General features: G+C 55.6%; 12 protein-coding genes across 12 annotated transcripts; 7 read left to right on the forward strand and 5 right to left on the reverse strand.

Moving 5' to 3' along the window:
- Positions 1-152: 152 nt before the first annotated feature.
- N657DRAFT_640204 (uncharacterized protein) lies at positions 153-1,977 on the reverse strand. Its single transcript, XM_062791925.1, has 4 exons — positions 1,520-1,977; positions 1,336-1,461; positions 1,153-1,271; positions 153-1,098 (listed from the first exon to the last, which is right to left on the reverse strand). Exons 1-4 carry the CDS (start codon positions 1,569-1,571, stop codon positions 451-453), a joined length of 945 nt encoding a protein of 314 aa, XP_062653326.1. The 5' UTR covers positions 1,572-1,977; the 3' UTR covers positions 153-450.
- Positions 1,978-2,192: 215 nt separating this feature from the next.
- On the forward strand, positions 2,193-3,677 carry N657DRAFT_609989 (uncharacterized protein). The gene is made up of 4 exons (XM_062790310.1): positions 2,193-2,454; positions 2,525-2,880; positions 2,938-3,391; positions 3,485-3,677. Exons 1-3 carry the CDS (start codon positions 2,208-2,210, stop codon positions 3,259-3,261), a joined length of 927 nt encoding a protein of 308 aa, XP_062653327.1. The 5' UTR covers positions 2,193-2,207; the 3' UTR covers positions 3,262-3,391; positions 3,485-3,677.
- A 713-nt stretch (positions 3,678-4,390) lies between these two features.
- N657DRAFT_609993 (ubiquitin) lies at positions 4,391-5,401 on the forward strand. Its single transcript, XM_062790311.1, has 4 exons — positions 4,391-4,482; positions 4,554-4,608; positions 4,718-4,800; positions 4,883-5,401. The coding sequence occupies exons 1-4, from the start codon at positions 4,472-4,474 to the stop codon at positions 4,965-4,967; spliced, it is 234 nt and encodes a 77-aa protein (XP_062653328.1). The 5' UTR covers positions 4,391-4,471; the 3' UTR covers positions 4,968-5,401.
- Positions 5,402-6,655: 1,254 nt separating this feature from the next.
- On the reverse strand, positions 6,656-7,957 carry N657DRAFT_563693 (uncharacterized protein; the record flags this gene model as incomplete). Its single annotated transcript, XM_062788232.1, has 2 exons — positions 6,656-6,840; positions 6,958-7,957. The coding sequence occupies 2 exons, from the start codon at positions 7,955-7,957 to the stop codon at positions 6,656-6,658; spliced, it is 1,185 nt and encodes a 394-aa protein (XP_062653329.1).
- An 841-nt stretch (positions 7,958-8,798) lies between these two features.
- On the forward strand, positions 8,799-10,208 carry N657DRAFT_640208 (uncharacterized protein). The gene has a single exon (XM_062791926.1). It carries the CDS (start codon positions 8,948-8,950, stop codon positions 10,115-10,117), a length of 1,170 nt encoding a protein of 389 aa, XP_062653330.1. The 5' UTR covers positions 8,799-8,947; the 3' UTR covers positions 10,118-10,208.
- N657DRAFT_640209 (tubulin binding cofactor A) lies at positions 10,139-11,014 on the reverse strand. Its single transcript, XM_062791927.1, has 3 exons — positions 10,927-11,014; positions 10,564-10,850; positions 10,139-10,481 (listed from the first exon to the last, which is right to left on the reverse strand). The coding sequence occupies exons 2-3, from the start codon at positions 10,741-10,743 to the stop codon at positions 10,269-10,271; spliced, it is 393 nt and encodes a 130-aa protein (XP_062653331.1). The 5' UTR covers positions 10,744-10,850; positions 10,927-11,014; the 3' UTR covers positions 10,139-10,268.
- Positions 11,015-11,657: 643 nt separating this feature from the next.
- Positions 11,658-15,143, forward strand: N657DRAFT_686864 (calcium ATPase). Its single transcript, XM_062796854.1, has 3 exons — positions 11,658-12,131; positions 12,206-14,987; positions 15,040-15,143. Exons 1-3 carry the CDS (start codon positions 12,014-12,016, stop codon positions 15,128-15,130), a joined length of 2,991 nt encoding a protein of 996 aa, XP_062653332.1. The 5' UTR covers positions 11,658-12,013; the 3' UTR covers positions 15,131-15,143.
- Positions 15,096-16,450, reverse strand: N657DRAFT_640211 (proteasome-domain-containing protein). The gene is made up of 4 exons (XM_062791928.1): positions 16,213-16,450; positions 16,127-16,145; positions 15,599-16,053; positions 15,096-15,518 (listed from the first exon to the last, which is right to left on the reverse strand). Exons 3-4 carry the CDS (start codon positions 16,031-16,033, stop codon positions 15,375-15,377), a joined length of 579 nt encoding a protein of 192 aa, XP_062653333.1. The 5' UTR covers positions 16,034-16,053; positions 16,127-16,145; positions 16,213-16,450; the 3' UTR covers positions 15,096-15,374.
- A 204-nt stretch (positions 16,451-16,654) lies between these two features.
- On the forward strand, positions 16,655-19,004 carry N657DRAFT_640212 (uncharacterized protein). The gene is made up of 2 exons (XM_062791929.1): positions 16,655-17,264; positions 17,327-19,004. The coding sequence occupies exons 1-2, from the start codon at positions 17,128-17,130 to the stop codon at positions 18,699-18,701; spliced, it is 1,512 nt and encodes a 503-aa protein (XP_062653334.1). The 5' UTR covers positions 16,655-17,127; the 3' UTR covers positions 18,702-19,004.
- A 148-nt stretch (positions 19,005-19,152) lies between these two features.
- N657DRAFT_652915 (ribosomal protein L36e) lies at positions 19,153-20,606 on the reverse strand (the record flags this gene model as incomplete). Its single annotated transcript, XM_062794348.1, has 5 exons — positions 19,153-19,233; positions 19,321-19,402; positions 19,693-19,793; positions 19,977-20,018; positions 20,595-20,606. 5 exons carry the CDS (start codon positions 20,604-20,606, stop codon positions 19,153-19,155), a joined length of 318 nt encoding a protein of 105 aa, XP_062653335.1.
- Positions 20,607-21,309: 703 nt separating this feature from the next.
- N657DRAFT_640215 (uncharacterized protein) lies at positions 21,310-22,439 on the forward strand. Its single transcript, XM_062791930.1, has one exon. The coding sequence runs from the start codon at positions 21,610-21,612 to the stop codon at positions 21,985-21,987; it is 378 nt and encodes a 125-aa protein (XP_062653336.1). The 5' UTR covers positions 21,310-21,609; the 3' UTR covers positions 21,988-22,439.
- A 457-nt stretch (positions 22,440-22,896) lies between these two features.
- On the forward strand, positions 22,897-24,204 carry N657DRAFT_562014 (alpha/beta-hydrolase; the record flags this gene model as incomplete). The annotated part of the gene is made up of 1 exon (XM_062788105.1): positions 22,897-24,204. The coding sequence occupies one exon, from the start codon at positions 22,897-22,899 to the stop codon at positions 24,202-24,204; it is 1,308 nt and encodes a 435-aa protein (XP_062653337.1).
- Between the last annotated feature and the right edge of the window lie 1,370 nt (positions 24,205-25,574).

A 25,574-nucleotide genomic window follows, 5' to 3' on the forward strand; every position in this document is an offset into this window, starting at 1 on the left:
GAGACGCGCACGCGGCGTTGTGGCAGATGCGGCGAGCCTGGCCATAATGCACGCACCTGTCAAGGAGTTGCACAAGTGCCCGAGGAAGACCATTCCGAGTAATTTCAATCATTTTTGTCAGTGTTGGTTGAATCATGTTGAAATTTGTTGTGCAGATGTGTTTTTGTGGGACGTTCGCTTGTCTGGGACGTTCGCTTATCATGTACGTTACAATAAATGAAATAAAATCAAGAAACGTTACGGTGTTTTCTCAGACGGAATCCCATGTACTGCATTGCCTTAGTTGTGTTTCTCTACCTATTCCTTCGCCAGACGCCAGGACCTGAAAGTGAAGGTAAACAAGTGATGGCCCAATGCAATCAGCTCTCCCCAAGATACCGACCCACCCATCCATCTTTTTTACTATCCCCCTTCCCACCACCTCTTCTTAAAGGGGCGCCTGCGGATACCTTAGCGCCGCGTCTGCGCAGCATAACTCGCCCGCAGAGCCATAATCTGCTGCCGCTCCGCATCAGGCAGCTGGTCGATAGTCTCCTGCGGCAGCTCCATCACAGCGCGCATCAGCGCCTCCGGGTCCTGGCCGCCTACCGCAGCTGGAGGCGTGGCCGCAGCCGGAATAACAGAAGCAGCAACCGGAGGACCCGCGGCAACGGGCGGCGCGTAACCGCCTGCGACGGGGGGGGTGCCGGTGTACGTAGTAGGAGCGGGAGGCGGGAATGCGGCGCCGGCGCCGGGGTTCTCGAGCACCGAGTTGATGGCGTCTGGCGAGACCAAGCCCATGATGAGCAGCGCCTGGAATATGGCGTAGCTGAGCTGAGGAGCCTGGGTGAGCAGCTCGGTGGCGCGGGCCGGGTCATTGGTGGCTAGCGTCTTCATTTGCTGCAGGATGTCGAGGAGCTGGGCGGGGGGAAGGGTGTTGAGTGTACGCGAGATGGCGTCGGTGCAGGTGACGCCCGGGGGCAAATCCTTGCCCTGCGGGAGAGGAGGGAGTAGGCCGCTGCCGCCGAAGGTGCTAAGGGCCGGGTTGGGTGGAGCGGTGGTGCTGCCGCCGTTGGTGGTGGCGGGCGGGTTGGCGTAGTTCACGATGCTGGCGCCGGCCTGGGAATGGTTAGCTGAGAGGGAAGGTTGAGGAGCCTCTGCAAAGGGACATACTGCGCCATCGCGGTCGCGGTTATCGTCGTCGCTGACCGTCTCGTTACTAAAGTCGACCCGCAGCTTGCGACCCATGATTTCGTAATCGTTCAGGTTCCTGACTGCGGAAGCGGCAGAGTCTGAGGATAAGAGTAGAGTGAGTAATCATGGCTAAGTTCTGAGGCCAAGGAAAAAGAGGCGTACCGTAATCTGGAAATTCGGCGAAGCCAAAGCCTTTAGGTCGACCAGTCTCGCGATCGTAAACGAGTCGAAAATTGAGCACCCTTCCTGCACCACTGAAAATTTCTGTGATTTGCTCCTCGGTCAAGCCTACACCGGTCATCAGCAGAGTCCAAACGGTGGCAACAAGCTATGTTCCAACACTCACCATAGGGAATATTTCCCACAAACACCACACGAGACGGTTGCCGAGTCGACATGGTGCCGGCCGAGCAGCAGCGCCGCAGGCAACGTGCTCTTGGGGCTAGAGGCTACTGATTGGGATATGGAGTGGCTAGCAAGAATCCCAATATCGATATGTAGAAGCGACAGCACGAAAGAGCGCAGCGTTGTGAACTGAATGTCACGTCTGGGAGGCGAGAGCGATGGGAAGGGAGAGACAGAGAGGTTGAGCAATCCAAACAAAGGCAGCAGCAACTTTGGGATTCACCAGACGAAGTGGGCTACCAGCAATTGGTTCTGTTCAGGCTCTCTTTTTCTTCCTCACGTGAAGCCTGTGCCCAGGTCCAAGGAATGCGCGTGGTTTGATCTCGGATGATGAATTACTCAACGGTGAAAATGTTATAGACAGGATCTCCCAGTGTTGAATTGCAAAGTGAACTGAAGTCGAAAGCCAAGCAGAAGTACGTACCTAGACGGCAATGATTACCCACAGTTGTGGGGCTACGGTTATGGACCGTGACACGTGAGGGGACTTGAGGCTGAAGTGCGCACGGGCCAGGCTGCTAAGGCCCATCAACTCCATCCATTTAGCTTCAGGAAGCTCACGGCATTCTCCACCAGATCAAACCGAGCTCAAGTCTGCAGTGAACCTCAGCATTGCAGCAGCAGACAACATGTCGAACCGCAACCCATTTGAGGAATATGCCAACCGACTTCGGGCGCAGGTTGCCAGGACAGGCGGCCGTGGAGGCGGATTTCCTGGTGGCTCACCGCGGGGCCTCGGCGGCGGCATCGCTGGTCTCGCCCTTCTCGGTGGCGGCGCCCTGCTCTTCCAGAGCGCCCTCTTCAACGTCGATGGTGGTCACAGAGCGATCAAGTACAGGAGACTAAGCGGTGTCAGCAAGGATATCTACGGCGAAGGTGCGCTTCTATTCCTGCCCGCCTATGCTTTGCATCACTGTGTCCCGAATTGCTGACACGCCCCTTGCAGGAACCCATCTGGTCATCCCATGGTTCGAGACGCCGATCATTTACGATGTGCGTGCGAAACCGAGGAATGTCTCCTCCCTCACCGGCACCAAAGATCTCCAGATGGTCAACATCACCTGCCGTGTGCTCTCGAAGCCCGATGTTCAGGCGCTCCCGCAGATCTACCGGACCCTCGGCCAGGACTACGACGAGCGCGTGCTTCCCTCAATCGTCAACGAGGTGCTCAAGAGCGTCGTTGCACAGTTCAATGCGAGCCAGTTGATTACCCAGAGAGAAATGGTGGCAAGGCTCGTGCGGGAGAACCTCTCACGGCGAGCCGCGCGCTTCAACATCCTGCTCGATGACGTGTCCCTGACGGTACGTTCCTGGAAGGAGAATAAGGTGGTTTTGTATGGTTGAATAACCTCGGTCTAGCATCTCGCCTTCTCCCCCGAGTTCACAGCTGCCGTTGAGGCCAAGCAGGTCGCACAACAAGAGGCACAACGCGCCGCGTTCATTGTCGACAAGGCCCGGCAGGAGAAGCAGGCCATGGTGGTGAAGGCCCAGGGTGAGGCCCGGTCTGCCGAGCTCATTGGCGAGGCTATCAAGAAGAGCAAGGCATACGTGGAGCTGAAGAAGCTGGAGAATGCCCGTGCGATTGCCGGGCTAATGCAGGAGGCCGGCGGCAAGAACAGGTTGCTCCTCGATTCGGAGGGGCTGGGTCTGAATGTGTTTGAGGATAGAAGAAGTAAGGAGTGAGGAGAGGTCATGGGGGCCGACAAATAATCTCCGCTGTATGTTATGGGACGGGACGATACATCAGTCCCTGTGTAACAACATGATGATCCTGATCTCAGGCTTAGTCGCAGTGGCACGGTCATTGAGGTGTGTACTAAATAGCCATATCTACTGTCTCCTTGTCCACTTACAAGCAGCGGCTGGGAGTGATGTTCGAGTACTGACTGCCGCTGCCAACAGGTGGGTATGCCCCGGATGGAGCGAGCATTTCCAGACGCTATTCACAAGGGGAGAAGCCTGTTGCCGCCTAGCCGTCATGGACAACAAAGCGCCACACGACAGCTACAAAGAAATTATAATGGAATTGACGAGACATAAACGTCCCAGGTTAGTTCCTGGGAAGCATTTAGATGTAAATTTTGCAGCCGTTGTCATTGAGCAGTACTCTGTAGATCGGCTCAGGGTTAGGGGGAGACTGCCCAACTTAGGGTTGGGTATGACCTGGTCCGATGTCAGTATCTCAAACCAATTCCAGGTATTCTGACGAGCCTGGGATTTGTGAAACTCCAGGTAAGGCTTGGCTGAGCCAGGGTTAGCTGGCAAACCAAGATTACTGCGGCGCCAAGAGCGCTGGGTGACATTTCGCTGGCGTGGTGGAGAAGATGTCCTAGATATAACCCTAACCCGTAGTCAATCGCCTTCCTGACGGGTCAGTTGAAATGGTGGAAAATTGCGTATTTCAGGTAACGTGATTTATCAGCGAATGCACCATATCAGCGAGTGCACCACTGGTAAGGGCTGCATATATATTTGGGTGCAGCACTAACAACGGGAATAAGCGGGGAATAAGTTGTTAGTACTTCGACTAAGTGTCTGTGCAGCCCTTACCAGTGGTGCACTCGCTGATATGGTGCACTCGCTGATAAAACACGTTAGTTTGTTACCTTAAAATCGATTTTAGGATTATTTCCAAGCCGTTTTAAGAATTACCCAACCCTAGTCCACCTTCAATGCAGCTACCCCACCACCCCTCCTGTCCCTCAACCTTCAAGTTGACTTCACACTCAACTTCTTTCTGCCTGTCCTCTTACCAAGATCCATCTCCTCGCCTAGTAAGAACCAAACGGCGTCGCCCACCAACTCATCTCAAGCAGCGGCCTTCCCAACCTCACCTCGATCAGGGAAAACACATCCCTACTCTCAATATCCTTTATCGACCCAATCTGCCAAGATGCTCATCAAGTACGCAGTTCCCATCTTGGAGACATATCAACCCGACTACTCATAGTTGACCACACAAACCACCAAAACAGAGTCCGCACCCTCACCGGGAAGGAAATCGAGCTCAACGTCGAGGGTTCTGACCCGGTACGGCCCCCCCCCCTTTCCCCAAGCCACCCCTCCATCCGCCAGCCCTAACTCAACTTCTTATGTGATGCATGACTTGATGGGAATGACGCTGATAAAAGGGGAGCAGGTCTCAAAAATCAAGGAACTCGTCGAAGAAAAGGAGGGTATTCCGCCCGCCCAGCAGCGTCTCATTTACGGCGGGAAGCAAATGTAAGTCGTTCCTATTTTCCTACTATGCTTCCTACAATTATGTCAGTACCGGTGGACAATGGTTCTAAAACGGGGATATCAGGGTCGACGACAAGACGGCGGACGACTACAGCCTGGAGGGCGGGGCAACGCTTCACTTGGTTCTGGCGCTTCGCGGGGGTCTATGAAGTCTGGGATGTTTCTGACGTTATCCGGGAGTTTGGTCTGGTTAGAGGCTGGGAGTGGATGAAGTGAAGGGGAGGAAGAGAAGCGGTCGTGGATGGACGGGACGGAAATTATGTGCAACAGGACGAGAGGGTTTTCTTCTCTGACCCTCGTAACCAAGTGAGAAGGAACTTGGTTCAAAGCTTAGTGTATTCGCTGCTTCCTTCTCCGAATGGCCGAGACACGATTACCGGGAAGCGAATAGAGATTTGGTTTTGGTTGCGCTGTTTGTCTGCCTTGAGACGGGTTGGCTCTCTTCGGCTAGTTGAGTGTTCAATGGCGTGACTTGGTGCAGCTATGTGTCCCCGGGGCATGTTAAAGGATAAAGGGATAAGGAGGAGTGAGCTCAAGAGCGGACTGGGGAGAGCTGTTGTAACCTTTTTATGGCTACTTGGTCCAGAGAAACAAGATATGTCCCGAGAGAGCCCAACCAACATTGCAAGGATCCGTTTCGGTGGTTCGGGTTCAAAAGGGCTGCTGTTTGAGAATGTACTTGCACTTGCACTGCTCGAACATCCTGTGAGATATCTCATGCGATGCTGCTACTCACAGGGCGTCGAAGAACCATGTCAGAGAGAGCGGTCAGGGTAAGCAGTGTTACGATTACCCTGTATATAGCGTGGTATCTTCCCAGTATTCTTTACAAACAATCCATCACTCCAGATAACTAACCATTTCCAAAAGTCTGCGGCTTCGCCAAGGTCCACAACCAGCCCATGAGGGCAATCCCAATCTTATGAACTCCACGCAGCCAGTACCATCAGAGTCCGCTATCCTCCAGATCCTTTCCCATGACCTTTCGGATCTTTCACTTCCCGGCCATCTTCATCACAGTCAATCAGCTCCACCACCTACGAAGACAAACTGCGACTTCTAGCTTATGTCGGCGAACCGTATGTCTTGTTGTGTGCCGTTGTCTTTAGGGATCTTTGAGGCGCAAACAACAAACGGAGACTTCGAGCCTGTGTTGGCAAATCTCGTGCGCTGATTTTACCTGTGATGGGCTGTTAGGGAGCAACAGCGCGATGGATAGGCAATCGCACCCTCCTCGGAGTGGAAATAGATGTAACCAGGCGTCGCCTAAGTCCCGAGATCGAAGAATGTGAGGATCGCTAACGCCTTGTTAGTAACTTTAATATTTGAGGGCAATCAAGGACGACATACATTGACGTCACATATGCCGTTTTCCTTGAGAAATCATCACCACATCCAGCCATCCCGACTACCTTGAACAACAAGCTGAGACTTCGAGCCTGCATCGGCGAGTCATATGCCTTGTTGTATGTCGTTGTCTTGAAGAGCTGAGACTCCAAGCCCGTGTCGGCGAGTCGTGTGCGTTGTTTGGCGTCATTGTCTTGAGCAGCTCAGACTTCGAGCCTATATCGGCGAGTCGTCTGCGTTGTTTGATGGTTTTCTTTGAGAACCTTCCAAGGACATCGAAGACGGGGCTTCCAACAACACCGCGGTGTGTGACTGGGGAAAACAGTCAGTCAGTGGCCCAGAAAGCAGGTAAAAAGGTGAAATTAGCCTACATGTTGACAACGAAGCGGTATGCTGAAAGAGGGGGGAGTCGACGTCGACGAAGCCATCTCAGACAACTAAAACAACTAGCTGGGACTTCAGGTCTGCGTAGGCGAACCGCGTGCGGTGCTTAAGGTGTAGTCTTGGGGATCTTCCGAGGCACTCCGTTGGCACCAGGAGTCGCGGACAGGCCGATGGGGCGCCGTGGCTTGTTGAAGAAGCTGGGGAGCCTGGCAGGAAGTTTGATGGATTTGGGCGCGGGCGCTGGTGACGGAGGAGGCGGGGCGCGGTGCTTTTCGGCGGGCAGCTCGTCGGCTGTGTCATCGCCACTCTCAGGACGCTTGGGGGATCTCCACGGGGAACGAGACGCCGCGTGCTTGCCATCAGTTCGGTGGTTCTTTGCGGGCGGCTCGTCAGATGTGCCGTCATCACTCCCGTGTCGCTTGGCGGATGTCCGCGTGGGGAGGGGTGCCGGGGAGCGGGGTTTTGCGGGCGATGAAGCGGCAGAAGTCGGCGCTTTTTTGGAGGTGATGTCGCCGAACAGGTCGTCATCGTCTCTGGAGTCAGTGTCGTCGAAGAGATTGTCCTCTTTGGCCCTGGAATCGGTAGAAGCGGCATTCTCGCCATCGCTCTCGCTGTCGGTGAAGCTGAGGAGCGTTACGCCGGTTTTGGCCGCGGGCTTGGCGACCTTCTTGATTCCCAGGAGGCGTGCCTCATTCCCCTTGAGGTCCAGATCGGCCTCACGCGAGGCTGTGGCCGGCCTCTTGGACGGAGCGCGGATGTGGGGTTGGCTCCTGATCCGGGCTTCGTTGACCATGGCTTCGGGCGCCTTCTTGATTTGCCCTTGGGCGACGAAGAGTTGGCCAGTGGGCGTGCGGAGGTTGAAGCGCGACGCTTCCAGACGAACTTGCTCTTTGGCTTTTTGGAGGAAGGTTTGCTTCTCACGCGGCGCGCCAAAGCCACGCTTTGCTCTGCTGGGGAGAACCTTCTTGGCCTCGCTAGCGGAAATGTACGTGGAATGACGAATGCTGGCTTGCTTTTGGGAGAATTGCTGCTTCATCATCTCGGTGGCGGCCGCAGCCTCCTCTGCGTCGAGCTTCGCGTAGAGGTCATAGACTTTGTGCCAGGATTTGGGGTCGCTTGGAGCGAAGTTGTGCTTGGTCGAGAGCCGCGAGAACTTGGTTTTGATGAAGCGTTGCCAGTGCTCAGCGGTGTGGTCGTAGATTTCGTCTGTATCGCTATTGGCCTCGATCTCGCGAAGCTGTTGGGCTGTTTTGACAGCCTTGAGAAGGAGCTGTGTGTATTGTGGAGGCATGGCGCCTAAGCTCGTGATTAGATGAATGTTCTTGATGGCCTTTCGGAGACAGATGTCCACGAGTGAAGGAGCTCCAGTGGTAGGTAGAGGGAAAATGGGGAATTTGGGAGCAGCCATGGTGGGCAACGGATGGAGGGTCTTTATGTAGGATGGCTTTGAAGCTCGTAGCGCGTCTATGTCGAGTCTATGCAGACTTTCGTCACCTGTTAATAAACAGTTGCGTGCTCAGATACCTCCGAGCGGTGCAGCAGCAGGGCTGTGGTTGAGTCAGATGTCGAGGTGCAGTTGAATGTGCAGTCAGTCGTGCTGGTTGCAGCAGCCGGGAGTCAACCATTGTCCTATAGCTGCAGCTCATTTGCTAGTGAAGGTATTGGGCCGTGTTGTGCCCTTGGACGGAGAGACGATGATACAATGACAGCCAGGTCGAGCCTCAACGGTGGAGTCGAAGTCGTCTCACAGCGTCCGTTATCCTCTGTAATCGAATGTTGTTGGGGGCAGAGCATGCGGTGAGGACGTCTTTCGGTGAATTCGGCTCATATATGAAATAGTCCTGGACAAAGCTTTATTGACCCAAGGTCAATCAATGACAAAGGAGCTGTTAACAGGTTTCACGTGGCTTTGAGCTGTAGCTCCACAATCTACAGTAAGGTACCGGGCGCCCTACAAGTACCGTACCCCTCTTGTTTGTTCGTTAGCGCCTGACTTACGAACTAATATATCGAACCAACGCCCGAATGTCCTATTTCAGTGCAACTAAACTATGTTGAAATGAAAAGTCATCATGAGCTTATTTCGGGCTCAATTTTCTTGTATTGAAAGTGAGTTGATAGCTATGGGAGGGAAAATCTTGCGTTCGTGGGGTGGGTCCCTGTCTGTACACATACTGTGCACCTAGAAGACTGTGCACGGACACAATAACCTGTCTGGTTCCGTAGCATCATCAATCCAGGCCCATGCTCGCTTTTGTTGTTCCAATCCAATCGTCAACCTCAACCTCCTCCAGCTCGGGTGTTCTGCGAGACCGATTTCTTCTCTGGTATAGAAACTGCCATCGACCATAGATCTGTTTACGTACCGGTCTTATTTTGCAGTCGTGAAACATACGAAATGGCATCTTGGGGCCTCCTCGACGACAAGGACGAAAACGAGCTGCATAAGTCGCGACTTTTGAACGTCGAAGAAAAACCGTTCAAGCGCGTCACCAAGCGCCTGAACACCCTCCACGGCCTCACCCTTTCCCGAGCTCGTCAGGCACCGACACCGCCCCCCGAAACAAACGGCACCCCTCATCAGCAACAGTCCGCCAACACCCCACAACAACGCGACGATGGCACTCCCGCCCCGACCCCTTCCGGCGACGCCTCGCTCGACTTCGCGCAGCTCAAGGAAGACATAACCCTAGACTTCGCCGCCTTTGACAGCAGCATCGCCCGCCTCCAGTTCCTTCTGACAGCCAACGAGCGCGAGCGCGAGCGGTACGCGGCCGAGCGGCAGCGGATTTCGGCCGCGTCGCAGTCGGTGCGCGACAAGACGACGCAGCTGCGGGCGCACCTCGAGCAAGCGCGCGCGAGGCTCGCGCAGCGCCGGCAGTTTGACGCGCTCGCCGACGCCATCACGAGCAACGCGTCGCTGCGCCCGCGCGCCGAGCAGGCTGCGGGCCTGCAGAAGCTGCGTGAGGAGATCTCCGAGCTTGAGGCGGAGCGGGAGGCATACGGAGTGACGTGGAATGAGCGGCGGGAGCAGTTCTCGAGGATCATGGAGGAGAGTATGAGGTTGAGAAGACTCATTCGCGACGAGAAGGAGGAGGTTGAGCGGAGGGAGGGCATGGATGATGATGCTGAGGCTGGCGGCACGCCGAGGGCGTCTGGGGTGGGGAGTAGGGAAGGGACGCCTGGGTTGGAGGGCCGGTTGGCCCCCAAGAGTGGTGCTGAGAGCGGGGATGCTTCGGGCACGCCCAGGCCGCTTTCTGCAGGCGGGAGGACGCCGGCGAGGGGAAGCCCCGGTCCGCAACAGGGAAGCGGGTCGTTCACTGCCAAGTCTGCGACTGTTGTGGGCGAGAGCTTCTCGCAGGTTAGCAGCCACATGGGGAGCCGTGAAGGCTCGGTAGAGAGGGACACGGAAGCAGTGCGGGCCGAGACGGAGGAGGGACAGGACGTCGAGATGGGCGAGACCAAGTACGACGACTCAGAGCCTGACAGCCCGCTGACGCCGCCTCCGGCCGACGACACCCCGCAGATCGTGGTCGATGGGGAGCCGGAGAGCATGGACACGACCTAGATGACAAATCCAATTCAAGAGGGCCATTAAGTGTAACAGATGGGAGCGAGATGTAGCATACCTAATTAACATTGAGTCGCCTGCTTGCTTGCTTGCTAGCCAACGAGTTCACTGCCTCCGTTGACTGAATTACACATAATTCTCTGCCAGTCTACAACTCCTCATGTCGCTCCTGCGCCGCTTCCTCCTCCGTAGCGATTTTCTGCCCCGCCTCCAGCGCCTCCTTGGCCTTCTTCAGCTCCTCCTCGGACCCGGTACCATCGCTCTCGGAAATGGCAATCTGCTCTTCGAGCTTGTCCACGGCATCGACGATGCGTTTCCTGAGCGGTTCAAACATGGCCTTGGTCTCCTCCAGGGACCTTCTCTGTGTTGGGGGTTAGGGTTGGGTTCCTCCAGCAGAGATATATCTCAAAACCACGCAACTGTTTTGACGGTGGGTGACACACCTCTTGTTTCAAGATGTACTCGGCGTTGCTGTCCAGGTCCGGGCTGTTGTTCGCGATGTCCCCGGCCAGCTTCTTAATGCGCTTTTCCTGGTTGGCCTGCTCCTTATGATAGTACGACTCTTCCTTGACCAGGCGATTGACTGCTTGTGTTGCGATGGCCAGTGGGCTTGGGGGCGCCATTTTGAGTCGGTGGGAGATTATTGGATCTCTGGTTCTCTTGAAATCGCGGCTTGTCGAGTGTAGGGTAGTTAGTATACGACCAGTGTGGAAGATCTCAACGCAGCCTGGTTGTGCTGTTAGGAGGCGTGCGGTTGACTTGGGCAGAAGTGGGCCGGCGGGGCACGGATAGAGGAGACTTTCTTGAAAGCTGTGGTATTGTATGAGTGATTGAGAATCCCGCCACCGGTGCTGGACTCGTCTTGATAATAGGATGAGGGTTGAATCTTATTTCATACTCTCATCCGCATCTCTTGACACATTCGACTGCTCTCACTATATAGTCTGAGACGAAAGGAGCTGTACGGGACATGTCCGCAAAAAACCTTGGTGCATCTCGCCATGTAACGCAGCTCAAACGGCGAGCTTACCATGTTGGCCTCTCTCAATTTCGGATTTCAATGCCATGTTCACCTGATGATTCCTCTTCGATGGAGAACGGTCAGTCCCAAATCGTCGAAGTACATGTCAAGCACTCCCGAGCGGCGGCGTTCAAGTTGCTTCAACACTAAACCAGTATTTACACTGGCGTGGCTCGAGTGCCAGAACATTCGAACCAGCACCCACTGACGGGGGTGCTGGCCCGGGAAAAAGTGCCATTCTGGAACCAGGCCCAACAGCGCCAGTTCAATACTTTCCAGGTTCTAACTCCAGGACCTCCCTTGACTCAGTGTTTCAACCACCAGACCACTCTTTCATTCTGTAGCTCACTGTGACCCAAGAACCGAAGACTTGGGCGAAGGTCGTCCGCTCTGCACGTGCCTCCTATAATTGGCTCCCCCCGCGCTGGGTAAGGGACGGGGAACAAAATTTGGCAACGGCCTGGCAACGACATGCAGGGCTGAGCGGTAACCTCGTCGAGGTGGGGTCCAGCGTCTCGAACCAACAGGGAGTTGAGTGTTGCGACAAGGGGATCTGTCAGCCGACTCCACCCATCCAAAGTTTCCAAGCGGCGACTCTGTTGAACTGGACACGTCGTGCACATGGGTTTGGAAGTTAATTACGGCGCGCTCGTTTCAATTCCTCTTCCACTTGCTTTCGGCATCTTGTCGCTTCTTGAAGAGCCTGTGTCTCGTCACTCTTTGCACATGGTTCTTCTATAAGCGCTTTCGTTTCTTGCTCTGCAACTATTCTGGGTGGATTTTCAGGGTCTTCATTTTCCCTCCCCGATCGAAGCCGCGCTTCCATCAGACCGCCCCGCTACCATCCAGGGGCCAGCAACGCCCGTCCGAACATGGAGAACGCCTTTGCGAAACCGATCGAGGAGGTCCTTGGCGCTCTCAATGTCAACCCGGCAACTGGCTTGGATGACGAGCAAGTCGTAAGGTTACAAGCCGAGTACGGGAAGAATGGTATGTCGTCGCCATCCTCCCCCGGATCCTCCGAACCATCTTCGCGGTATGCGGCTAACAAACCGCCTAACCAGCGATCGCCGAGGAGCCTCCAACACCTCTGTGGGAGCTCATTCTTGAGCAGTTTAAAGACCAACTAGTCCTCATCCTTCTCGGTTCCGCCGCCATTTCGTTCGCACTCGCGCTGTTTGAGGAAGAGGGCGGGTGGAGCGCATTCGTCGACCCGGCCGTCATTCTCACCATCCTGGTCCTCAATGCCGTCGTTGGGGTCTCGCAGGAGAGCAGCGCCGAGAAGGCCATTGCCGCGCTGCAGGAATACTCGGCCAATGAGGCCAACGTGGTGCGCAATGGCCAGATCCACCGCATCAAAGCCGAGGAGCTTGTTCCTGGCGACATCGTCGACGTCTCCGTAGGCGCCCGCATCCCTGCCGACTGCCGACTCGTTGCCATCGAGAGCAATAGCTTCGCTGTCGACCAAGCCATCCTTACCGGAGAGAGTGAGAGTGTGGGCAAGGACAGCCGTGCTGTAGTTGACGACGAGAAGGCGGTGCTTCAGGACCAGATCAACATGCTCTTCTCTGGAACGACCGTTGTCACCGGCCACGCCAAGGCAGTGGTTGTCTTGACCGGTTCGAAAACGGCTATTGGCGATATCCACGAGAGCATTACCGCCCAGATTTCCGAGCCAACTCCCTTGAAGCAGAAGCTCAACGACTTTGGCGACCAGCTTGCCAAGGTCATCACGGTCATTTGTGTCCTGGTTTGGCTCATCAATGTCCCTCACTTCAGCGACCCCAGCCACGGAAATTGGACCAAGGGCGCCATCTACTACCTCAAGATTGCGGTCTCGCTCGGCGTTGCCGCCATCCCTGAGGGCCTCGCCGTTGTCATCACCACCTGTCTCGCTTTGGGAACCCGCAAGATGGCTGCCAAGAACGCAGTTGTCAGGAGCCTGCCCTCTGTCGAGACTCTCGGAAGCTGCAGCGTTGTTTGCTCCGACAAGACCGGCACCTTGACCACGAACCAAATGAGCGTCAGTAAGATCGTTTACCTGAATAACGCAGGCAATGATCTGGAGGAGCTCGATGTCGAGGGCACGACCTACGAACCCAAGGGCGACATCAAATTCCAGGGCAGGACTGTCTCGAATCTCACTCAGGAGTCCTCGACGGTGCGGCAAATGGCTGAAGTGGCCGCGCTTTGCAACGACGCCCGGCTCGATTACCACTCGCATTCGGGAAGCTACTCCAACGTTGGAGAGCCCACTGAGGGCGCCCTGCGGGTCATGGTCGAAAAGCTTGGCCCTTGTGCCCCTGTTGACAGTCAACACAAGGACCGTGTCCATCATGCCAGCTCTTGGTACGAGAAGCACTACAGCCGCCTCGCTACCTATGAGTTCTCTCGCGATCGCAAGAGCATGTCCGTTCTCGTTCAAAACGCACAGCAGAAGAAATTGTTCGTCAAGGGCGCACCTGAGTCCATCATTGAGCGCTGCACCCACGCCTTGCTCGGACGTGACGGCAAGAAGGTTGCTATGGATCGCAAGCTCGCCGATCTCCTTCTGAAGGAAGTCGTGGAGTACGGCAACCGCGGCCTCCGTGTCATCGCCTTGGCCAGCCGTGACAATGTCAATGACGAACCCCTCATCCACAAGGCCAAATCCACGTCGGAGTACGCCACGTTGGAGCGGAACCTTACCCTTATCGGTCTCGTTGGCATGCTGGATCCTCCACGCCCAGAGGTGCCTGCTGCTATCCAGAAGTGCAAGGACGCCGGGATTCGCGTCATTGTCGTGACTGGTGACAACCGCAACACTGCCGAGACCATATGCCGTCAGATTGGCGTGTTTGGCCCCTATGAGGATCTGACCGGAAAGAGCTTCACTGGTCGTGAGTTCGACAACCTCAGCCCAAGCGAGCAACTCCAGGCGGCCAAGAATGCGTCTTTGTTCTCCCGTGTCGAGCCTAGCCATAAGTCGAAGCTCGTGGACCTCCTCCAGTCGCTCGGTGAGGTCGTGGCCATGACCGGTGACGGTGTCAACGATGCACCTGCTCTCAAGAAGGCTGATATTGGGGTGGCCATGGGCTCCGGCACCGACGTGTCCAAGCTCGCGGCCGACATGGTTCTGGCCGATGACAACTTCGCCACCATTGGTGTTGCCATCGAGGAAGGGCGCTCCATCTACAGCAACACGCAGCAGTTCATCCGCTACCTGATCTCGTCCAACATTGGCGAGGTCGTCTCTATCTTCCTGACGGCCGCCTTGGGCATGCCCGAGGCTCTCATCCCCGTCCAGCTTCTCTGGGTTAACCTTGTAACCGACGGTCTCCCGGCCACGGCCCTGTCGTTCAACCCGCCGGACCACGACATCATGAAGCGGCCGCCGCGGAAGCGCGACGAGGCCCTGATTGGCGGCTGGTTGTTCTTCCGCTACCTCATCATCGGCACCTACGTCGGCCTCGCCACGGTAGCCGGGTACGCCTGGTGGTTCATGTTCTACTCCGGGGGCCCGCGGATCAGCTTCTACCAGCTGTCGCACTTCCACCGCTGCTCCACCGAGTTCCCCGAAATTGGCTGCCAGATGTTCAGCAACGAGATGGCCAAGGCTGGCTCGACCGTCTCGCTGTCGATCCTGGTCGTCATCGAGATGTTCAACGCCATGAACGCGCTCTCGTCGAGCGAGTCGCTCCTGACGCTCCCGGTTTGGGAGAACATGATACTGGTGTATGCCATCGGTTTGTCGATGGCGCTGCATTTTGCCCTTCTGTACACACCGTTCCTCCAGACCCTGTTCTCTATCCTGCCGCTTAACTGGACCGAGTGGAAGGCGGTGCTCGCTATTAGCGCGCCTGTTGTGTGAGTACTTCCCATTCTGTCGGCGCTGATGATCATCACTGACATTTTCCAGTTTCATCGACGAAGGTCTCAAGTTCATCGAGCGGTCGTTTTTCATCCAGCGTTCGACGCGCAGGTTGCCCAAGGCGAAGAAGGAGCAATAGAGGGAGAGCGTATATACACACACGTAGACTTGTGTAGGAGTAGATAAATTGACCGATTTGAACCGGTGGTATATGTTGAACTCGAAACGTGCAGATCGCTCTGTAATCATAGCAGTGTATGCGGTCTGTCTTGCAGCTCTCGACAACAGTATCTGAGAATGGCTTAGAGTTACAATGCCCCGTATGCCCGGCTTCGTCGCGGAAGCGCAAGTCTCGTCCGTTGTATTGTATCCACCAAATGCCCCTAATCCTGCCGCCCCTTCAACAACCTCTTAGTCACCTTGTTCTTCTCGATGATGTAGACATGGGCGCCCCAGCCGGAGAGGGCGTCGCGGTCGACAGCGTTGAGGAGCGCCTGCGAGATGGTCTCGAAGAGCGCGTCCGGGCCCTGCATAGGGAACACAGGTCAGTCATGGTCTCGTCCACCATCACCGCCAAAAGCCAAACATAGAAATAGGTAACACATACCAGGTCCGGCTCCCACAAACTCTCGCACATGCCAAATAACTGCTCCGTCGCCGTCCCGGATACAATAAAGTCCTTTGCAAAATCAATGCACCCGATGCTGTCGAAACCGCAGATGAACGGTTTGCCCGTCTTGGGCTCCAGGCCGGCCACGACGGGCGAGACAAAATAGGGGCCGAACCGCCTCTCGTACAGGCTGCTGCTGACGAGGTTGGCGAAAGTGCGGGGTGCGATGTGCCGCTCCTCGCGCAGGCGGTACATGTTGACCTTGTAGCGGAAGAGGTCCGACACGGTCGAGACGTCGGTGGCGAGGCCCGTCAGGCCGAGGAAGACGTGGTCGCCGTACTGGAAGATCTTGGGGAAGTTGTTGGACACCGTCAGGGCTTGCAGGCCCAGGCGCAGGTCGCAGGCTATTGCGACGCAGTCTTTGCCGACCATCGCTACGCAGGCGCCGCCGTCTGGGGGGGAGGAAGGGTGGGGTGGTTAGAGAAGGGTGGATTTATTCGATAGGGAAGGTTGAGGGAGGTGTACTTATTGAGAAGGGGGAGGACTGGTAAATGATGAAGGTTAACAAATAGATCGTGATGGGAAGTTGCTCAGTAGTGGGAACGGCATACCATCTTGGCGTTGCTGAGATGTGTCTGGACGAAGCAGTCGGTGGGTGGTTGCGAGCAAGTGACGGACAAGGAGAGCCGGAAGCTCTCACGATCTGGTCGATTGAAAATCGGCACAAGTGTGAAATGGACTCGGGGCGCCCCTTTGATTCCGTTCCCAAAATATTAACGCCGATAGTATCGTGGATGGTGTGTGGTCGAGCTGTGGAAAAGCTCCCGTAGCTGGGAGTCAATCAATCAGCCTTGTCGTTGGGTTGAGAGCTCCAGTTGACAGGCTGCACTTCACTTGACGTGCAAGGCAACACGCAGCTGGCGCGGCCGGGACGAGACCAGGGTGCCTGGCATAGGCGGCGGTGATAGGCGGCAGTAAGTGCTTGGCGGACGAGCTTCCCAATGTGGCGTCACATCAGTTAAGTTGCCCTCCATCGTTCGTCAGGCGCCAGCCCACCAACGCAGCGCATCAGTCCCTGATATTCCACCAATTTCGGTACCCACCGCTTGACACCTAGCTGCGAGCATGCAATAGCTCCATCAAATACCTGGTGCCCTGGAGTACCTACTTGACAACTTTTAAGCGTGTGGTACAAAAGCGATCATCATTGCATACAGTGTATCAACAACTACTTGAGAGCTTCACCTCCCCTCGGCTGTGGCGGGCCCGAGCTTCGGTGCTTACAATACACGAATGAGCAGCCTCCGAGCTCCATCTCTCCGACGGCCTTCTTCGCAAGCTTAAGCCTGAGCATCAATTTGAGCACACAAGCCAAGAATAGCCCAGTCTTGTTACCTCCTTTTGAACATATCCTTGCAGCCTTGCGTGACGTTCATCTCACCTTGTCGTTAGTGCGTTTGAAATCGGCACCCAAGTCTCACAGTCACGATCCTGGAACTTTCCACTACAACTCGCCATCTGTTACCATGGCTGCACACGTTGAGGTCGTTTCGACCGATCTCAGGCGGGTGAAGGTCAAGGTCACGCCGGGGACATACCTCGTCGACGTCCTTGGCGAGGCTTGTAGGAAGCTGAACTTGGCGAGCGACAAGTACGAGCTCAAGTGAGTTAACACATCCACATCTAGCCCTCGGCTTCCTGCTGTAAATTAGCTAACAGGTGTAGGCATAAGCAAAAGCTCGTCGACCTGTCTGGCCCATTCCGAACATCGGGCCTGGGACCCGGAGCCAAGCTTGAGCTAGTGCAGAGATCAAAGAGCGCATCGGTGGTCTCTATTGCCCTCGATGTAAACGGCCAGCGATATACCAAGAAGCTTCCCAGCGATATGTCATTATGGAAGGTGATGCGGCAGTTTGAGAGCACAGAGCAGGGCCTCAACATCACGGGCAGGGGCGTGCCGGTAGGCACCAACAGCGGCCAGCTGTACCACGAAGCACCGGTTGTGAACATCATGGGCAGGGAGTATTCGGCTATAGCGGACCTGCAAAAGACGCTGTCACAGTGCGGCATCAGTTCTGGCAGCATCGTTCTCAGAGTAACGTTCAAACTTAGCGAGAGAACGCTCTATGACGCCATGCAAGAGATTTCGCGATATTTCAACGACATCGAACCGGAGCAGTCGAAGGGAGAGGAGAAAGAAGAGCCAACGACGGCTCCGGTCGCCGAGGAGCCCAAGGCAGAAGATGCGCCTCCCATGGAGAAACCATCGGGGACTGGAGTCGCCGCCTCTGAGACCTCCAAGGAAGCAGCACCAAGTGGCCCAGCAGAATCCAACACAGCAGGCCAGTCCATGGAAGTCGATGGGCCGTCAGCAGAGAACCATACCCCGGTCGACCCCCTCCAACCAACCGGCGTCTTCTCCGCGCCCTCATCCTCCACCCCGGCTGCCGCCCACATCCACGAAGACGACTCCGTCTACGAACCCACCATCGCCCACGCCCAGCTCCGCCAACTGCAGCTGCAGCAGCGATCCCAAAATACGCGTCTCAAATCCGACGCCGAGCTCGCAGCCGAAGCGGTCGAGGAAGCCGCCAGGCTAGCGAAGATCACCAGAGTTGAAGTCAAAGTCCGCTTCCCGGACCAGACCTCGGCCCTCTGGACCATCGCGCCCGACTCGTCAGCCGCCTTCCTGTACCAAGCCATCCGCAGCGTCATGGCGCATCCGACCCAGCCCTTCAAGCTCATCCTCCCAGGAAACCCGAAAACGGTCATACTCGAAGACGAGACGAAGAAGCTCATCGCCGGGTATCGGCTCAAGGGCCGCGAGTTGGTGAATCTGTTGTGGGACGATGGGGTGCCGGCCGCGGCGAGGAGAGAGCCGTTCCTGAAGGGCAGTGTTGCGAGTAAGGCGAGGGAGGTGGTGGTTCAGGCAGTTCCGCAGGGAAGTCCGGAGGAGGACAACGAGGTGGCGAATGGAGCTGGCCCGTCGTCGTCAAATCAGCAGAGCAGGGAGGACCGGGGGAGGGGTGGGGGAAGCGGGATGGACTCGGATGCGGTGAAGAAGAAGTTGAGTAAGTTTCTGGGGCTGGGGAAGAAATGAGCTGGGGGTTTGAGGAGAAGGGCTCTTGATGGGAAGTGATGAAGTGGTGGTATTTTATGGCCTCAATGGCGGGAAAGGGGTATGGGAAGATGGGTGGTGTTGAATGTTTGCGTTGTGTGGCGCTTAGGGCGGAGTGGTGACCTCAACAGCGCCGAGTCGTTGGTATGTAGGGAGCCATCAAGAGATTTTGTTTAGTGTAACAGTGTCTTCGTCGTCGTTCCACCATATTTGCTTTCGCTGTTATGGGCAGCGATGGGGACACAATGTCCGACTGCTTATGCTATCACACAGATCGAAGAGTACTATCATGGCTAGTGTCGTTCCTCATATATCTTCAAAGCAGTCCAGAACCCGTCCAACACGACTTCTTAGCCGCCCCCAGCGACGAACTTAGATCGGGCAAGATATTCTCTTATCATATGGTCATGGCCAGGTGCGTAACTGGGTTCCTCTAGTGGCCAGCCCTGCGCGACTCGACAATGACGCGCTGCAGCTCTTCCACCTTGGCCTTGGCCCGTCCGAATGTGCCGAGCTGTGTGAGGTCTGTCAGACCAGAACTTCGGCGTGATCGTTGCTACCCTGGTAAGAGGGATCATGTATAAGGTATGTATGTATGTACCTTTCTCTTGGAGAACTTGCGGGCGCGCTTGTCCTTGCCGTTGCGGAGAAGCTCAATGACGCGACGCTCGTAGGGGGCGAGGCTGTTGCGAGCAGTGTTTGTGTTAGTGTAGGCTGTGAAGATGATGCTGATTACTCTGTCGGGCTCATCCTGCCACCGGGTTTGCTGTCTGCCTCTCCCATCCAGGCGGGGCACCAGGTTCATGAGGGTCATTGCCACTGCGCGCGCAGCAGAGACTTTCAAGTTGAGAATCCTTTCCCAATCCCCTTGATTTCCTGGGCATCGGATTCATCAGCCCCGGATAACGCCGGGAACTTGTTCCCCTTGTTGTCTTCCGGCAGATGTAAGGTGTTTGAACCGCAACCGACTCACCCGGCAACTTCCTTGATAATGGACCGCACAAACTGGGTCCGCTTGCTCGACTTACCCTTGCTCAGCGAAGGTCGGGGCTTGGGGACGCGGGCCGTCGTCTTCTGTTGCCGTGCCAACGTTTCAGGGGTCAGTCAGCGTCCGGCTCTCGGGATATTTGAGCATGGAATGGTAATAGTTACGAGAAGTGATGTGACAGGACGATAGTTATTCCCTTCGATACCCTCCCAGGAGTACAAGTGACACTGTAACATGAATTCCTAGGCTGAGAATGCAGACAAACGTACGTGACCCTTGTTGATGCCCTTGGCAAGACCCGTCTTTTGTTGCTTGTCGGCGGCCATGGTTTGTTAAGTTATCTGTGGGCCTAGCTGTGTTATCGATCTCGCTGTCAATGTGGAGATTTCGAGGGTTGTGGAGTCGATTAAGGTCGGATTTGTGGGCTGGAGTTCGAACAGGGTTTGCTGTGGTGGTAATCCGTAGCTTGGCGATGTGGCTGGCCAGTATCCTGAAATTTGTGGCTTTTAGCCTTGAGTTTCTGCGGAAGCGTCCACGTTGTTCGTCTTGACTCTCGAATCTCCAACTTGCATTCTCAGACCCCGACTACCTTGGCTGCCGCGGAATGTCACCAGTTGCATCTCTGCCATGGTGGAGGAGGGTTTTTATCCGCAACTTCACCCGGACGTCTCGTGGCTTGGTGTCTGAAGTGCATTCATGGTTGCAGGCAACGCGAATGGCCTTTGTCTGCTTGGAAGTAGGCTGCGGGTTGAGAACCCGAGTCACTGACAGGTGCTGCTCATGCAAGAGCGCGAGACGCCCAACCACCGAAATCGGACCTCCGTCTCGGGCAAACAGAAGTATCTGGGTTTTGAGCGGCGCACATGTACACCCTCTCGTCACCTCACTTGCACGGCCATAGGGCCGTAAGATGAACCGCCATGCCTACGACGACGTTTGTTGATAGGCAGGGGAGAGAAAGTGGGCGAATTTCGTATGGTGTAGTCATTTCTCGACAATCCCCTAATGTCAGCTTGTGTTGCTATCAATCGTCAGCTCTGTTGTCCGACGGAGTAGCACTGTTGTCGGCCCCAGCCTGGGGACGCCTTCTCTAGTGCGCCAGAAAGGACGCGCGGATAAGCCGGGGATGCCTAATGCCGTACAAGCAGGTTGAATACGGCGTGAAGACGTCAAACGGTCCCCTCTCGGGCTGAAGACACCTCCACTTGACCCGGAGCACAGAAGACAGACCGACGGGGGTTTCATCTTGTTATAAATGACCGGAAGTCTGACGCGAGATACGCGGAGTGAGAACATCCAACTTGCGTATTCATGGGTGACTATACTGGACCTCGGATAACGAATGGAGTCTCAGTTCGCATGCTTCATCGAGTGCGTACCCGTGATGGCATGAGGAGCAGCTCGTGTTTGTATGAAACGAAACTGAAGGTGTGACCAAGATAAGTCTCTTCCCACCGAAAGATCTAGGGCATCATCGTCTCACAGAGTTGTGCCGGTTGACCTGCAGGAACTCAAGCGTGTTCAAGAGGGCAAAAGCCGCATGTGTTGATCGATAACTCAGCTCAGCCTGCGGCTTCAGTCGCACTGGAGAGGTCGCGTCACTCAGCGGCCTTCGTCCGGTTTGGACATTGCTACTGCTAAGGAGCACAGAGCCGCAGACTGTATGCAGGTCCTGTGCGTGTTTCCAGGTTGTAGAAGGAACTCGGCAAGAAACAATTCGTGCGAGGTCGGCCCAAGATCCAAACCTAAACCTGAAAACTTGCATTGCCTCATCCCTCTTGTTTTCTCCCTGCATTAAAGTGTCGGTCATTCGCTCTCTTCGACCAAGCCGAGGTCCAGGCGGCTTGACTCATCGTTCACACTTCTACCGTCAATCCTTGGACCAAACCAGCAGATAACCACATGCTGCTGCCACTCATCTTCGTCCTCGCGGCTGTGGTGCATCTCACCTCGGCCTTGCCGGCTTACGACAATCACGTGGCGGTCAAGCCTATCCTGGCGAGCCAGTTCTGCATCTTGCCAGACGAGTTCGTGGTCAAGAACTTCGATATCTTCTTTCTCGCCGCAGACAACAACCGCACCGCGTTTATCAACTTCGAGTACTCAAATGAGAACACCTGGATCAAAACCAAGTGCCAATACAATGAGACCTCCGTCAACGTCGACCCCAAGGGGCATGCCCAGAGATATGCCTGCGAGAACAAGCCGGCCAATTTCACTTGGTGGCGAAACGGCACTCTCACCATATACGAGAGATCCTGTCCCCTGGAGGACAAGTGACTTGCCTTTACTCGGGTGGAATAGACACCGGCTGCAGAAAGTTGATGAGATGCATAGATTCAAGGCCAATGAGTACGTGGGCTCGGTCACACCCAACCTGAGGTGCTCTTCGACCAGCGGCGCGTTCAACGGCAACACCATGGTTGGAGCTGGCAGCCTCTGTGATGCGACGAAGGCGCTTTCTGCCCTCTTCACCAGTCAACAGTCGCTGCCGGACGGCAAAGCCGCAAGTCGACCACAGTGATGTGGGGCTGATTGAAGAAGTACCTCGTGGATCGTGGGGAACATATTCAATACGTATGGCTTGGTACGATGAATACGGAGGTGAACGTACAGTAGGTAATGATTTCAAGGTACAAGACCAAGATATGTGTTATAGATGTCAAGATCGTAGCCTCATTGCCGCCGACTCGCTGGCGGAAATGCAAACACAGGGCAATTTTCCGTTGAAGGTTCCAGTTGTCAAACCAAGTGAATGAATGATCCACTGTGGGGCAAACATCACAGCAACACAATGACGCCAGGCCCTGGGCACACACCCCTGTCCGCTGGAAAACGATGCCAAGCCTGCCAGCCGATGTCACTTCCGTCATCGCCAACTCCGGTGCCGTCCGGATCTCCTGTCACCATTTTCCAAAAGGTCCTGCTAGTTTCTCCCTCAAAATGAAACATGTGAAAACCAGTCGGGTGGATTCATTTGAATTGTTCTAACCTGCTGTTTTCTCGTTGATAGCAAGGCTGAATTGTTCGGACCCGACCCCTACCTTGCCCGGCATGACCATGTCACGCGATCCCACCCACTGACGCCAGTGCTGCATCGGCCATCTTCTATATCATCGAACCTACACTTCCTTTTACGACCTCAACCTCCTCCCTACTACGAGCACTTTTTTCCATTTTCTTCATACCATGCGTCTATTACGCACTCTCACCCTAGCGCCTCTCTTCCCTGTCGTACTTGCCGAACCGATCCCTCCAATACCAGCCCAAACGTCACCTCCAGGTCTCTCAGACCAACAATATCTCTTCCCCTCCGCTCAGGCCCTCCAGTCACCACGACCAAACGGCGTCTCAACCCCCTTCTTCGCCTCCCTCGAACGCGCTGCCCGTCTAGTCGACATAGCCTACTGCGTCGGCACCACAGGCATCTCGCCGCCCTTCTCCTGCGTCTCCCGCTGCAAGGACTTCCCCTCGCTGCGCCTGATCCGCACCTGGAACACGGGCGTTCTGCTGAGCGACAGCTGCGGGTACATCGCCGTCGACCACGGCAGCGGACATGGACATGATGGCGGGACCAGCCGCAGCCGCGCAGAAGGCACCGGCGGCGAGAACGGCAATAAGCCGGAGATCGTAGTTGCTTTCCGGGGCACCTACAGCCTGACCAACACCATCGTCGACCTGTCGACCGTGCCGCAGGAGTATGTCCCTTACCCAGTCCCGCCACCCGACAACGACGACAAAGACGGGGACGGCCGATGTGACAACTGCACCGTGCACACGGGCTTCATGGCCTCGTGGCGCAACGCCCGCGAGACCGTCCTCCCGGCCCTGCACGCCGCGCGGCAGACATACCCCGGGTACAGAGTGCACCTGATCGGACACAGCCTGGGCGGCGCCGTGGCGGCGCTCGCGGCGCTGGAGCTGAGGCTGGGGCTCGGCTGGCGGGATGTGCTCGTCACCACGTTTGGGGAGCCGCGCGTCGGCAACGCGAAGCTGGCTGAGTATCTGGATCGCGCGTTTGGGCTTTTACGGAATGGCAGAGAGGAGCAGGGGATGAGGTATCGGCGGGTGACGCATGTGGACGATCCGGTGCCGCTGCTGCCGCTGCGCGAATGGGGATATCGAGCGCACGCCGGGGAGGTGTATATTGGCAAGGCGGAGCTGCCGCCTGCGCCGGAGGATTTGAGGTTGTGTAAGGGGGACGAAGACCCGGAGTGTATAGCCAGGGCTGAGACGGAGGACTGGTTTGGCTGGCTTACGGCATGGATGAAGCGGGCTAGGTCGCAGCAGGAGGAGCGTGCTGAGATGCTGGAATTACAGCAGCGGTGGCTCCCTGCCCGTCTCAAGCTGTGGCAGCTCTTCTTCGCACACCGGGACTACTTCTGGAGGCTGGGATTGTGCGTCCCGGGCGGCGATCCAGCGGACTGGGGGAGGGAGAAGGATAACATGACGTTAGATCATGAGGTAAACGGCGCTCCTGAGGTAGTGGATCTGTGATTTGGTTATTGGGATGGCGTTGTTTCGTCGCTGTTTATGATGGATGAACTGGGCAACATAGCATGGCGTTCGGAGTCAGTTAGGGATGCTTGTGTGGCGTTCTTAGCACTTTCTTAACTTGCTTACGCATCCGCGCCGCACTATCCAAGCAGCAACCGCTGTATGTTTACTACCCAGATGACTAGATGCATTTGATGTTACAGGTATACTTAGTATTGTATAAAATTGAATTGATCTCCCAAAGGTATGGGGTTGGCGAGTTTACATTTTGCTAATCTCATCATGTGGAGCCGTGAGCGATTATCCTCATCACACAACACCCATCTCTTTCTCATGATGGCTGGTGAGGAGCGAGCACTAGCCTCACCTCTTGAGGCGCGTGACACTGCCATCCAGAGCCCGGGATTGCGCCATGAGCGCCGATTGGCAGGAAAAGTTGACTGGGGCCGGAACGGGGTGAGGTGAGATTGATGAGTGGACATGGGCCGCACCTTAAGTTATTGGAACATACGATGGACATCAAAGTTGCTGAGGACAAACAAAGACAGGTCTGGGTGCTTTGGAGGCAATATGTAAATCAGACTGTACGGGGCGATCCCGCACTGATGCCCTAGTCTTTGATACCTGCAATGTGCTGTTGGTACTTGGTGATCACTGTTTGTTCAGGTAGCTTGAAGTTCAAGGTTGATTGTCGTATTGGCCTGATAACTCGCCCATTATTCTAGCCGCTTCCATGGTGAGCTGTCCGTCTGGCCCCACCCCTGTTACCAATGGACAAAATCTCCGGACCATTTATAGTGGGGGATTGTCTGTGTGACGGCTCCATGGTCCTGCACAACCACTGTCGAGGCTGAGATTGATGAGAAAGGGGGTGAGAGAGAGCCTTGCTGCCTCGTGACGGACATTTACAGGGACACGAGACTGATGTGCCACGAAGGTGCGCGGGCCCCGAGCAGAGATAGAAGGACACCTACAGATTACTGGTACTTCAATGGAGGGGTTTTGATTCGAGGCTGTCCCTCCCCTTTGTTGGCTGTTCTATTCGTGTAACGTGCAGCATACCCTTCGTCAGGCTGATTCCAGGTCCCTTTGCCGGAACGGTCCTTCTCAGACGATAAAATCGATGACCGCGTGGGTTGGCTGAGACGTGTTTGTTTTGAGACCGCACATGTTAGGAGCCGGTTGGCTTGCGGAGAGGACCATTTACAATTTTTTTGGCTGGCGTAATGTCTGGTGAAGATGGACGGTGTGCAAACGGCGGCTCTGTCGATCTGATCCCAGGTAAACAAGAGCACCGCCATACAAAACATGGGAGCGACCATCATGTGTAAAATGAATGCCTCCACTGCCTGGCGAGCTTGTTGACAGTC

This window comes from Parathielavia appendiculata (assembly GCF_033297405.1).
Source record: "Parathielavia appendiculata strain CBS 731.68 unplaced genomic scaffold N657scaffold_1, whole genome shotgun sequence".
In the NCBI taxonomy this organism is placed as follows: domain Eukaryota; kingdom Fungi; phylum Ascomycota; class Sordariomycetes; order Sordariales; family Chaetomiaceae; genus Parathielavia; species Parathielavia appendiculata.